At 39.0% G+C, this 13,749-nt stretch overlaps 1 protein-coding gene across 4 annotated transcripts; it reads right to left on the bottom strand.

Annotated features, from left to right (window-relative positions):
• Positions 1–866: 866 nt before the first annotated feature.
• On the bottom strand, positions 867–6,058 carry si:ch211-133n4.6 (uncharacterized protein LOC797776 homolog). Of its 4 annotated transcripts, none has more exons than XM_067476947.1 (10): positions 5,970–6,058; positions 5,419–5,480; positions 5,259–5,285; positions 5,139–5,171; positions 4,886–4,918; positions 3,961–3,990; positions 3,773–3,805; positions 3,496–3,525; positions 3,254–3,295; positions 867–2,010 (listed from the first exon to the last, which is right to left on the bottom strand). In XM_067476947.1, the coding sequence occupies exons 1-10, from the start codon at positions 5,978–5,980 to the stop codon at positions 1,778–1,780; spliced, it is 534 nt and encodes a 177-aa protein (XP_067333048.1). In that variant the 5' UTR covers positions 5,981–6,058; the 3' UTR covers positions 867–1,777. The 4 variants fall into 4 exon arrangements, with proteins under 4 accessions (XP_067333048.1, XP_067334643.1, XP_067333890.1 ...); XM_067476096.1 differs by having other exon boundaries at positions 869–2,010; positions 3,961–3,993; XM_067478542.1 differs by lacking the exon at positions 3,773–3,805.
• Positions 6,059–13,749: the final 7,691 nt, after the last annotated feature.

The following is a 13,749-nucleotide window of genomic DNA, read 5'->3' as shown; positions in this document are numbered from 1 at the left end:
GGGAGCATTGGTGGTGCAATGCGCATATTCAGTTCATTCCTACATAAGCAGTAGGCAGAAGACAACATGAAGCTCAGAGTTTAAGATCATGCTTTTTAGATTATTTTACTATGTTAATCATAAATTTAAATATGATTCCTAAAATGATTAATATCATTAATAACAAGTAAAGTACTTTTCTATCTGATCCTCTGATGTCCAGTATGAAGTCAAACCTCCTACTTTACAGCCAAATGACATCTGGAGTGGAAAGTGAATAAGAATTGGGTTTTGGATCCATGCAGATTATTATTATTATTATTATTATTATTATTATTATTATTATTATTATTGTTGTTGTTATTGTTGTGTCCATGTTGATTTGGCACAGTTTTTATGCTGGATGCACTTCCTGAAGCAACCATCCCCAATTTCTATCGGGCTTGGACCGGTACTGCACAGCAGTACAAGTGAAGAAAATCATCAACTTAGTCCATGGGCACCCTGGCAACTGGTTACTTACTTCTGTGAAGCAACCTCTACTGGTAACTGTAGGTACTTCAGGTGCCATTTGAAGACAATAGTCCAGTAAAAGTGTAACCACTTATCTGATCTTATTGTAGCTACAGGTTTTCCTAAAGCCCCATTATAAGTTCGCTCCAGTGTGTGTTTTGTGGTAAAAAATGTTTCTCAATCTTTGCCTTTCATTTGTCTTCGTACTAGTGAAGCAAGTTCTCATGTGCAGTTTTAGTGATGAGTTCTGGGTCAGTACAGAGTGTAAGTCAAACTTGCAGAAAAGGTGATGTGGTGATGTGGTGATTTCAGGTTAATGCATACCCACAGGGCCCGGCTGAGTAGTGTAAACATCACCCACTCCTTCTCTTTCAATAAACTTTATTAAAATAAAACAAAAGAAACAAGCAGCATATGTGAATAGAAAGTTGCTTAAATGTTTCAGCTGGGAAATGATAAACACATAAAAAGGTGAAGAGGAGAATTAAGAGTTGGAAGCTCCAACCAGACAAACTTTTTTTCTCTAAAGTCACAAAATGTTTGACTTTATCAGGACAATATTACAGCTAGATCCAATAAAGCAGAGGATAAATTCTTTAACTCCTGTGATCTGTCAAACATAAGGGTTGTGGCACACAGAAACCATTCTGACACTGATATGAGGTTAACATGTCTGTCTCCACACGTTTTTATACAGTACACCTTTAATTTGAGTAAATGTTTACGTGTGAACCTGTCATGTGACACGTCACATCTTAGACCTACATACATGTTGTGTTACTAAGTGCATGTCTTTTTATAGTTGTGTGGACAAATTGTGAGGACGTTTCTACACTGTGAGGACACAGTTGGTTGTCACACCTTCAAATGTTTGTCTGAGGGTTCAGCTTTTTGGAATGAGATTAGAACTCTCAGAGTGAGAGTTTGTTTGTATCTTCAATCCAGGTCACTGACCTGGTTCACATGGACAGTGTCTTAAAGTGCAACTGGCGGTAGGAGATCATGTGGTTCATGGGCCTCAGAATCTCTGCTCTGCTTTTTGCAGATGATGTGGTTCAATTTGTTTAATTCCACTGAGAGACAAAACAGACTGAGTTCTGATGGTCTTGGTCATAATGATGGTAAACTGGAGTGAGCCTCAGCAGTTATTTAGTACAGTGGAGTAACAGGGCGCATTGCCATCCTCAGGTCAGTGGTCTGACACGTGGAGACACCTTGGACTAGAGGCTGAGTGTCCTCACAACTATAGAAAGACAAATAAGTGTGTGTGTTACTGGGTTGATGTCTAAATCTGATGGCGGTTGGTTCTGGATCGTCTCTTGGTCATCCGACTCCTCAGCTGAGTTTTTGACTGGGGAAAGATTGGCTGAGGATTGAGTGCAGGGCTTGGAACGGAGAGGAAGGAGTGTGGTATGGCCTGAGAGGGGTTCCGTTGTATATGGGTGGGTCTATGAGGAGGTTTGGACGACCGAGAGCTGAACCTTTTTTTCCCCCCTTCTTCAGAGTCGGCGCTCTCGTCTGCATGAACAACAATTACAGATACTGGTTTCATGAAACACCCTGGTTTGTTTTTGTTTTACTGAATTCAAAATACAAAAGTGTTATCGGTCAACTGTACACAGAATAGTCCCTGTTCAGAACAGCCTGTGACCACACATGGGTTTCACTGGACAATGATGCTGTAAATTCCACTACATCAAGTCATCATCAAGCCACAAGTACAAAGTAGCAGAAATGAAGTATCGCACAACTGTTTTCCTGTACAGTACATTAGTAAATGTACATGGTTATTTTCTAGCACTGCTGACTTTAGATTGTGCTACTTATGATAATAAGCTGAGTAAAGGATTTTGTGAGTCCACTAGAGAACCAAGACCTGACCCAGAACCTAAGTCGGGTTGGGTCCAGCTCGGCTCAGGTGTAAAGCAACAGGGACAGTGACAACATCACATCTCATTGGTTCAGATGAAGGAGAGATAATTTTAGAGAATTCTGACTTCAACAATCTCTGCCTTGTGCTGGAGATGAATGGCACATGTTTGAGTTTCATGAACATATTCCTTTAGTTCTATCTGTCATACAGAATTGTGTATCGTTTTCCCACCATGGGACCAGGTGTGGCTGCAGATACTACACTGCTCTGCTTATGTGTGTTCAGTCAGAACAAGTATGTTCATACAATTTGTCTCTAATGAGGCCCAGATCCAGTTGGCTGCAACATTACTTAATGTTCTCCTACTTCTGTACTTCTAGTTCATTGCCCCCACTCATAATGTGAAAATGTGTTTGAATATGTTTAAAAATGAAATATAATATCTGGACTATATTGGGTTGTTTTGGTAAATGCGACTTTCCAATAACTCGGGTTTCACCCGTCCTCTGTAACTGGGTTTGGATCACAGTTTGGATCTGTTCTTATTATGCTCAGGTCTACTGGGGCCTGGTCTGGCTGTTCTTAGAGCCCCTGTAGAGCTGGCCTGTGACTTTCTGGGTGATGCACAGACATAAAGTGTCCACCTTCCCATTGTTGTTTTTTAGTCATGTTTGTTTATAATGTGTCATGAATATTCTCAGCTGTTTGTGATTTCATTCAAATGTATCTAATGTTATTTTCAATAAAAAGTGGACAATAGTCCAAAATCGAAGCTAAATTCTGTAACATGTGGTAGTGTGAAGTATGAAGTAATAAACAAAGTACACATTAACAGTGACAGAGTACAACACAATACTTTATCATAATGTACATAATACTTTGTCTCACCATCTTGTTCCTCCACACTGTTGGTAGCTGCTGCAGCAGGTTCTGAAATTGTTGAATGATAAATGAATGGATCATTTAATCAATCAATGAACACAGGACTTCTGTACCTCTTCTTATGCACCTAAATCTTTTTTCATGAAAAGGAAACATGATGTTTCCTCCTTGACTTTTGACTTTGATTGATTGAATGCTGCCTTGTATCTCACCAGTAAGTCACTTTGGATCAAAGTAAAGGTAAATACCTGGTACTGTCACCTGATTGGCTGCTGGGGCTGCGAACAAACACAACACTAAATGAATAAGTGCATGAAGTATTTATCATTAAAGCAAATACTAAAAGAAACGATAGATGAATGAAGATGTTAATGGATGAGCAAATGACAACATGAGTGAATGAAAGGATGAATATGTTAGGACATGGGGGAACAAGGATAGGACAAGTCAAAAGTGTCCAGGGTCGAATCCCAGCCCATGCAGTGATGACCAAAAAACTTCTGTGTGTTCATGTCCCAGTCTTACCATCTGCAACCTCTGAACTGGAGCTGCTTGTGTCTGAAACACATCGAGGTGAAGCAGCTATTTATTGTTCTAAACACCACATGAACAGGTGTGAACAGGTGAGCAGCAGATATTCACATACGTTTTTATTCTAAGACTATTCACAAGACAGACGGTCAAAGCTTCACCAAAGGTGTTTGTGTTCATACCTGACGGGCCTCTTCCATGGTACAAGTGTTCTTCTGAAAACAAAACAATGCTTATATAAGAAAACAGATAGAGCTCCTTTTAGAATCACTTCCAAATATTACAAAATACTCAAAGTTTCTCATGAAAAAACTACAGCAATGATTTAATCAGAACTGTTGACAGTTGAGAGCAGGTAAATCACAGGTGTAATTGAATGCAGTTACAGTTTCTTGGCATATTTCCTGCTGAGTCACTTTCATGGTTTACTTCAACAGATTCATTCATGTTCTCAGTCGGTCAGTGATTCACATCAAGAGTTCATGTTCGTCAAGATGGACACTAGATGTCAGTGTTGCATAAGGAGGTGGAGGTTCTGGTGACTTAAATTATTCCATAGAGCCACTTTAGCACTTTAGAATAAACACTTTAAAATAATTAAGCTTCCACTAAGAGCTGCTCCCAGCAACAGCACTCTAAGAAAACTCTTAGAATAATAAAGTTTGCCCTGGAAGTTAAGACTAGATCTTTGTAAAGCTTAAAGTTATAAAAGCAGCATCTTACGCTGTCTACGCAGAAAGTCAGTCGGCTGTGTGCTTGTCACACATATATGCTGCTTTTTAAATCACCTGTTAGTCAGCTCACATGTCACTGACATTTACACAGACTAAAGGTTTTGGGATGGATTGGTATGGGAAAATATGGGACTTTCCCATAGAAGGTAAATGTACAGTGGTTCCATCCATTGAGGGGGACTCTGTCAAGACACACCCCTATAGGCCATTTCAACAAACATTTCAAATGTCCATAGTACTTGAGGTCTTGCCCATCATTTTTACTGACATGGAAAAGCGAAACAGTACCAAAGGAAAATGTTTCACTATAGAAACACTAAATGTTTGCTGAATTTTTAGTTCTATAAAGAAGACAGAAGAGTTTTAGTCTTACCGAGCTGCTCAGGTGAGACGGCATTCATGCTCTCTGAAACAAGGATGTCATCATCATCATCATCATTCAACATTTTATAAATGTTAAGTTAAATTTGTTTTTTCTTTATTACTGTAGTAAGTAGGCAGAATGTAACTAAGCTGCTGATCACTTTTTTCTATTTCAACACCAGTTTTATCAAAATATTAATCACTTCAGTAACAGAGAGTAGAGTAAATGATGAGCTTCACACACTAGGTACAAAGTGATTCACCTGTAGGAGCTTCATCAGATGTGGAGTCTTTATCTGTCACAGAGAGAGAGTCGTATGTCACAGACAGGTGAGTCAGAGACAGGTGGGACAGACAGACTGAGAGGACAGACAGTGATTTACCTGTTGACATGGTTTGAATTCCAACATCTGCAAACACAACACAACCAACACCCAATGTTTACTCCAACAGCAGATACTGATGCCGAGCTCACACAAAGCTTTTCAGCTCAGTGCTGCTGAATGTGAGGGGCATAAAAAGAGGGGAATGTAATAAACTTACCATTGGAGTCAAGGTCTCCTTGCACCATCAGGACAAACAGAGAGAAAAGAAGAAAAACCCTCCTGCAACGTATGCACACATACATCTATTATAAGTGGAAAAACTTTAGCTTTATTCTGACAGAAATTAATATTTGAATTAATTTAAGTTTAGATTATTAATAAGGCATTTGTCATCACCTGTGGTTGGAGTGAGTAAAAAACAGATTTAACATGTTCCACGTTTCTAAATACTACGTGTGCATCACATTACACTAACATGGAGAATTTCTTAAAAAATTACATGATAAACCGTGTTTCGGCTTAAACCCCATGACAAAAAGTTAAAAGACAACTTGACTTGAGGTTTTTGACTCATCATCAGAAAAAATCATCAAAAGTATGAAAATATAGCAGAATGTAGACTGATACCTGCTGTCCTAAAATGCAACACTTTGCAACACAAAATGGTCTGCAAAGATTCTCAACTAGACACATTTGCACAAATTAAACATGACAGATAAATCCACAGATGTTTCTGTTGGCTTGTGGTACTTTTTTAAAGGCACGTACCTGGTGATCATGATGCTGTGAAGTCAGACAGGTCCCTGATCATACGACAGGTGAGCAGACAGGTGGGTCTGACAGTGTTTCACTGCAGGAATCTTCTGGCTTTGAGCATCTGATGGTGGTTTATATATCAGCCGAAATGTCACAGAGACAGAGGACGGATGAGAGAGAGAGTGTGTGTGGGAGAGACAGTTTCAGGTTTCTGACTTAGAGCAGGTAAATAAGACTCCCACACAGATGAGTGTTTCTGATTTTAACTGATGGTGTCGGACAAATTACTTAATAACTAAGTGATGAACTGATTCTATCACTATGTATTGTATTACTGAGTTACTTTATTCTGTTCACAAACTGAGCTTGGTGAGTCCTTAATGGGCATGTCCATTGCTGATGGTACACACATTTAAATAAAATGACTTGTTTTGTGTAGAGGCTATGTAATCACATATGTAATGAGAGTAGTGTTAATTGAAACAGTAACACTGATATTATTAGTGAAATTAAAATGATACCCTACACAAATTGTGACCAGATTTAATTGTCTAAATATGTCTGACACTGGATGTGTCCAATTCTTTTCCCATCATGTCAAACCCTGACACAAGAATTCTTAACATGTCGGATTAAGTTAAATTCAGAAATTGCTGGATCCCATTTAATTGGACTTTTAAAAATTTGTTGTAAAGAAAAATTAAATGTGTGAAAACTATGACTACACATTTAAATAACCATTTCAGATGGATTCAAACTGTGAAGATAACTGAGTAGTAACGTTTCACGGCCTCAGATTACAGATAATCACAGAGAACTGTCCCAGTCTCCAGATAATACAAATGACTTCAGTCCAAACCATCCACCCCTGTCCTATGTAAACTCTGTGCCCTTCTACTCTTTTAGTCTTTGTGGAGTTTCCCGGCGGTTTCACAGTCCAGGGAATCCCCCTCTGACAAACAGTGAGGCTGAACATTAGCAGGTGGTCGGGTTTCACTAGGACCAGATGCACCCGATAGAACCTGGAGAACAATCAGAGCAGAACAATGAAGCTTCACCTGGAACCAGATCCACTGCAGACTTGAACCACCACTGAATAGGACCAGACCAGATTTGGGACTGTACAACCTTGCCTCCATATCCTGATTAAAAAAAGAATTTTAACTGTTGCCTTTGGTCAGCCTAATGGTCCTAATGGTCAGCTAAGCAGACATGTGGTTGACAGTGAATTAGAAATCTCTGTTTATGTTGTGTTCACACATGATCAGAGAGAAAAATGAGCAATGGAAAAACAAGCTCACGATACACACAACTACAGTAGAAACATATACACGTTTAGAATCAAGGTGGAGTTGGTGTGGTACAGGTAGAAGCCCGGAGATTCCTTTACACACACACTGATGGTGGTGGTGGGGCAATAGGGGTAGGTAGGAATGGGGGGTTGTGTGGTATTTGAGAATCAAAGCCTCTTCTGTCTGAAAACGTCTTTGGTGTAAACAGAGAATCAACTGAACGGCTAAAGAAGCTTTTTAAGTCAGCGCTGCTTCATTCAGCAACACTGCAGCTTTGAAACATGGTAAGGTCAGATTTACATGTTTATGGAGCCTCCGTCCATTCACCAGCCCATCCATCCCCATCTGCCTGAGGACATCTCACAGAAGGGAGGACAGCTGAAACAGAGGACGACTGAACACTCTCCTCTTCACTTTGTGCCTTAACTAATTATTGTTACTGACAAACCTAGTGAAGACTAACTGAGAGCTTTAAAAACGTTGTTCATAACAGCTACAGTCTGTGAGGTTTTTACTTTTACACACGTGACTCAAAAATAAAAGAAAGTGAATCTTGTTAAATCAGCATATAAACCAAACTTTAAATCTTTAAACTAAAATAAATTCTAAACTGCTGCTTTGATTGTTTAGTAAACAATTATTAAATTATCAATTATTTAAATGATATAGTAAAAGGAGTGATCAGTACGCACAGCTGGTGTGAGGATGTGGATTCACCAGGTCACACAATACCACGCACACAACGGACATGAACCCACAACCTTTCAGCTGTGAGGCAGCAGCACTAACCACTCCAACACAGTGCTGCCTCTGTGGATACTAATCTGATAAAAAACAGTGACATGTTTTTAGAAACTGTTATTTTCACAAAAAACATGATGAATTATAACTGGACCAGTCTTCACAGGATAAGTTAAGTGCATCATATGCAGCCAGGGCTTTTCTGCTTCTAAAAACCATTCTTAAGACTTAACACTGGTTTGTCTCCGCTTACATGTCCTTTCAGTCACCCCAGTGTGGGTGAGGTTGGGGAGTGTAGAAACACAAGCATGTCCTCTGCCATAATAGGATTCATTTGTTCTAATCTAAATTCTCATTTTGTGCCTTTTGTTATTTTGTCAGTGAATCCAAACTAACGCTGAATTCAGCCCCTCAGCAAAGCAAAGCCACAAATGTCAAAATATCTTAGCTACACGTGCCAGTGGAAACAAACCCTAACCCTAAGCCACAAGTCCTTTTTGGATTTTGTTTGTGTATCAGAATCATGTCTGTGTTAATGCAGTGGCCCCTGAGGGCCCAAACACCAAGGCCATTCATTGTTAGTTTTGCTCTTGTCCATTGTCTGTAGTCTCTGAATGTGTAGATGACTAAATTCTGAAATCCTTTGAAGTTCTGTGTTAAAAATGTTTCTTCTGTAGGTGCTAAACACGTCTTTTTCATGATACTCACCTTTTTAAGCTCATACACAGTTGTTCTCTTGTTGCTCCTGTTCCAAGTTTTTTGAAAAACATGTTGTTGACATCAATTCAAATTGGGCAACTACCTTGCAAACAAGCAACAACATTTGTAGCTCTGAACAGCTGAAATGTGCCTTTGTTTAATTTTCAAATTTGGTTCAAATGATGTGTAAATCATTTCATTCAGAAACACAGCGTCCAAACTCTTTTGCAATAAGTTGAGGTTAAAAGTCAAGCTGGATATTTGTTGTACCTGAGAAGTCACATGAGCAGACAGAATGACCATATGAGGACATGTCCCCTGAGATGTTTTCTGTTGATCACAGTGAAGAATTCAGACTAATATTAGTTTCTGGATTCCTCTGAGGGAACTGATCTTTCCTCTGCTGGATGGCAGCGAGCCACAATGTCTGCCAGCACAGTAACAAGTGTCACATGTCAACTGTCCATCAGCAGGGTAAATTACAGACATACCAGACAGGATCATTGTATGAAACTGATCCAGGGTCAGCTGGTATGAAAACAGAGTAACTAAATTAAAACCCTTTAACCCTGATCTCTACCTGTCTGCACTATGCGCTTACCTGAGCTTACTTTGGTTACGGGTGTTGATTTCCTGAAGTGCTGACTCCAGCTCTGGGTTCAATCAGATTTGTTTACCCATCACTAGTTAAATGTTCAGTTCTCTCACCTCCACAAACTGTCTGTGCTGCTGTTTTTGTGTCTCTTTGTCTAATTCCAAGTGGATTGTAGAGTATTTCATTCGGTTTCTAATGTTGTCCATCATCTCAGTAGTCAGGATCATGTTGGTGCCTGACAAATTTTGCAAAGACCTGCCTGCAAACTGCTCAACAGACTGTGTGACTGTGTGTTTACAGTAACATGGTAAAATTGGAATAAAATTAACTTAAACAAGTTTTTTTTTAAAGAGAAACAGTGAATAACCAGTAGCTAAATAAATCAAATTTATCAAATAAATGAACTTTTTTATTTAGAAAAAACTTTGTAAATATTTTTATTATAATAATTTTTAATGTTGTTTTTAATTTTAATTTCATTTTTTGGGCAAATTTTCATTAAATTTTTTGGGCGACTGTGGTAGAGCAGTTGTCCACCAATCTCACAGTTGTTGGTTCAATCCCCACCTCCTCTAGTCACATGTCGAAGTGTCCTTGAGCAAGACACTGAACCCCAACTTAGTTGCTCCCGGTGAGTGTTGGCCAGCTGCATAGCAGCTCCCCCATCGGTTTATGAGTGTGTGTGTGATTGTGATTGTGAGTGTGAATGGGTGAATAAGAAGCACTGTAAAGTGCTTTGAATGCCAATAGGTAGAAAAGCGCTATATAAGTGTTGACTATTTACCATTTCATTTTTGCATTGTTAAACAGAATCACAAGGATTAGGTTCTTTTCAATAATGAAGTAACAGGATGTGTGTGTAATATTATTTAACACTGAAGATTTAATTTATATATCTATCTGTAGTTTAAACATGAGATTTTACATCATATTAAAAGATGCAGTAGATATTTCATGAGTGGTTACATTGACAGAGTCACAGCACCATCTACTGCACATTTACTGTTACTACACTGATCTATTCACCAATTTTTATAGACTTTAACCCTGCCTTCTTTGGCAGCCTTCAAGAATGAGATGTAGTCTTGTAGTCAATCCAATCTTTGACATGAATAGTAAAGAAGCTCAGAGGCTACTTTCTGTTATCTCTCAGTTTGATATCCTTTCACACCCCTAGATTGTCACTTTATATGTTTATGTTTAAGTCATTTTGTAATTTGTTGTAATTTTTGTGATGTGTTTCTGTATGCTCTGTTGCTCAGTCAGTGGCTTTTATTGAAATTGAGTGTCATTGATATAGTTTTTGTATATGGAATGTTCAGTAAAGGCATATTTTAAAAAAATTGTCTATTGTCATTTATTGTGTTGCCATCTTGTGATGCATATATGACATTTGCAGTATGTAAACTACTCAGTAACGAACTAAGCAGGGCGGAAGGGGAAGCATAGCAGCAGCAGTTTGTGAAGACTGCATAGACAGAAGCAAACTGACCGGATTCACTACTTAGGGAAACCAAGAGATTGATCCGAAACTTGACCTAATATAAGTGAGATTAGGAGTGTGTACAGAGTATTTAGTGGGGGGAAGGTGAATGGGGATGTCGGCCTGTAAAGGTAGTGATACTCCTTGGGGAAGACAGTTTTTATGATGTGGAGCTTGTGTGGAGTGAGGAAGAGGCTCATGATAGTGTTTGTGAAGTAGAAAACAAGTGGGAAATTGTGATAAAGAAAAACAGACGCAGGAGAAATAAGTAATATTGGTGGAAAAGGAGAGATTAATGGAGTCCCCTTAATTGCTAACATGAAAGAATTGGTTGGAAATCTTAAACTCAGGAACAGTGTAAAAGATGCGAGAACAATTACAAGAGGGAAAGGCAAAGAGGAAACAGAGACTGTCTTAATGAGTGGGCATGAGTATGGAAAACATGAGGCAGGGACTAAGTTGACGTGTTGTTACTGTGGAGGAACGCAAAGTGTGGCATTCTGGAGATGTTAAGGGAAGCAGCAGTGGAAAAAATAACAGTTAAAGAAAACATTTCCTATGCATGAGCTGCTAAGAGGGCAGAGAAAGAGAGGTAAATGGAAGCGCAAACATATGACAAAAAGTGGGTATTAAGTGGAAAAAGTTTGAGCAGGAAAGTGACAGATGGATATAACTAATAAAAGAGGAGGAAGAAATAGAAGTGTATAATAGAAAAATAAGAGAGGGTATTAGGACAGCAGCAGCCAGGTCTATTCCGCAGAGCAAAGGAGCAGCATTTTGGAGCAGGTTTGTGATTCAATAGGGATCAGGACTCATTTAGGGTTCATATGGAGAAAGATCAGAAAGATGGGAGGAGATGGAAGGTAGTGGGCATTTCCTGTACTAACAAATGGCCAGGAACTAGCAGTAACAAATAGGGAAAAAGCAGAATTGATCATTCATATCTGTTCATAATCTGAATAAAACAGTTGCCCCTGACAACTGACTACGCATACTTCAAAGGCAAATACTCCAAAGAGAAATATACTGATATATACATACACTTCTTAACTTACCTTTCATGACACAGCGACCAGAGAAAAACAATACAGAAAAAAAAATAGAAAACTCACATTGGCTGATACAATGATGAAGTTGCATTTGTTAGGAATAAGAGGGAAAATGTTTAAGTGGATAAGGGACTTTCTGGATAAGAGAACCATTCAAGTTAAAGTAGGACAAGAGATATCAAGTAAACACGTAGAGGAAAATGGAACTCCCCAAGGAAGCGTAAAGAACCCAACTCTATTCTCAATTATTATAAATGTATGATTCAGGCCTGGGCAATGCAGCTCTGTTTAGGTGCAATTAGGACATCTCTTATATGTGCATTACAAGTAGAGATGGGTGAGACACCATGCAGCCACACATTCTAGCTGAAAAGCTTACCACACGCTATCATATCGACCATCAACTCACCCTGTGGATCATAGATTTTCTTATCAACAGGTCACAGAGAGTGTTGGTGAATAACTCTCTGTCCGACATCCTCATCTCCACTGGATCTCCGCAAGGCTGTGTTGTCTCCCCACTACTTTTTATCCTCAACACAGATGACTGCAGATCTGTCCAGTCAAATTTTCACATTATGAAATTGCTGATGACACCATCCTCCTGTCTCTGCTCTCTGGCCTCACACAGCATCACAGCTCAGCTCTGCAGGATTTTGTGGAGTGGTGTGGAAATTCCTGCCTCTGCCTTGAGCTTAATACAAATAAAACCCGGGAGGTGATAGTCACCTTTTCCCCCAAGCAGAGACACATGGCTGAAGCAGTCTCTACCATCATACAGGGGAAGCCATTGGTGATTGTGGAAGAGTATATGTACTTGGGTTTTTTACTTGAGTTATCAGAGACAGTATCTTCTTAGGTAGCTTAAATCATTTGGGACTAACAAGGACATTCTCACCACATTCTATTATGCCTTCATTGAGAATATAATAACCTTTTCGTTCACGTGCTGGTTTCACTCCATTTCTCTGAAAAACAGAAATCGCCTGCTGAATATGGTTAAAGTCTGCTCAAAAATCATTGGACAACCTATTCGTGCTCTCACAGATTTATGTGACCAGCGGACTGTGAAATCAGCACATGGGGTTCTACAGGACCCCTCCCACATTCTATTCCCTGAATTTGAGTGGCTCCTCTCGGGACGAAGACTTCGTTGTCCAGGCTGCAGGACACATAGAAGAAAAATTACCTTTGTCCCTAGGGCCGTCAAGCTCCTCTGGACTTATATTTTAACGAACTATAATTTAAGCACTTTTTAAATAATTTTATTATGAGTTTTATTTGGAATGTTGATGTTGTACGGTGTTTGTTGATTGTGTTTATTGTGTGTTAGTGTTATTGAGTGTGTATTTTTAAGCTATTTTTTGCTCCTTTAAATCGCCCCATGGGGACAAATAAAGTGAATTGAATTGAATTGAATTGAATAGATGCCATTAGCGCTGAGTCTGAAACAGCTTCTAGTAAATTACTGGATAAAAGAGATAATGAAAAAAATCATTCCACTAAAAGAGTTCTAGAAACTTGTTGGGAGAAGTAAAAAAAAAAAAACAAAGCACAGTTTTGGATGCATAGGGGAGGCAGCAGCAAGAGATTTAAAAGAGTTGTAAATTGAGTTCGGTCCTATAGCGATGTGGTTATTTGTTCCTGTCTGGCTGTTGGAAACAACAGTGTTGGATTTATAATTACTCAACATGAAAGAAAAACATGATACAGGTGATTTGGTGGGTGATTTTTTTTTTGCTACACAGAAACTATACATATGTGGGATACATTCATTCATTTACGGACGGTTCAAAAGATCCAGTAACAGGTGTAACTAGTGCTGCAGTTACAGTATAACAGTTGAGCTTTAAACCTGTCACTGCTTTGCCCACCATTAGATCAGGCACATCAAGGTGCCGGCAAGACTTATTGATCGAAGCACTCATGATTC

This window comes from Channa argus, chromosome 1, assembly GCF_033026475.1.
Source record: "Channa argus isolate prfri chromosome 1, Channa argus male v1.0, whole genome shotgun sequence".
Classification (NCBI taxonomy): Eukaryota; Metazoa; Chordata; class Actinopteri; order Anabantiformes; family Channidae; genus Channa; species Channa argus.
The sequence above is the reverse complement of the archived record's forward strand: the minus strand, read 5'-3'. Positions and strand labels throughout refer to the sequence as shown.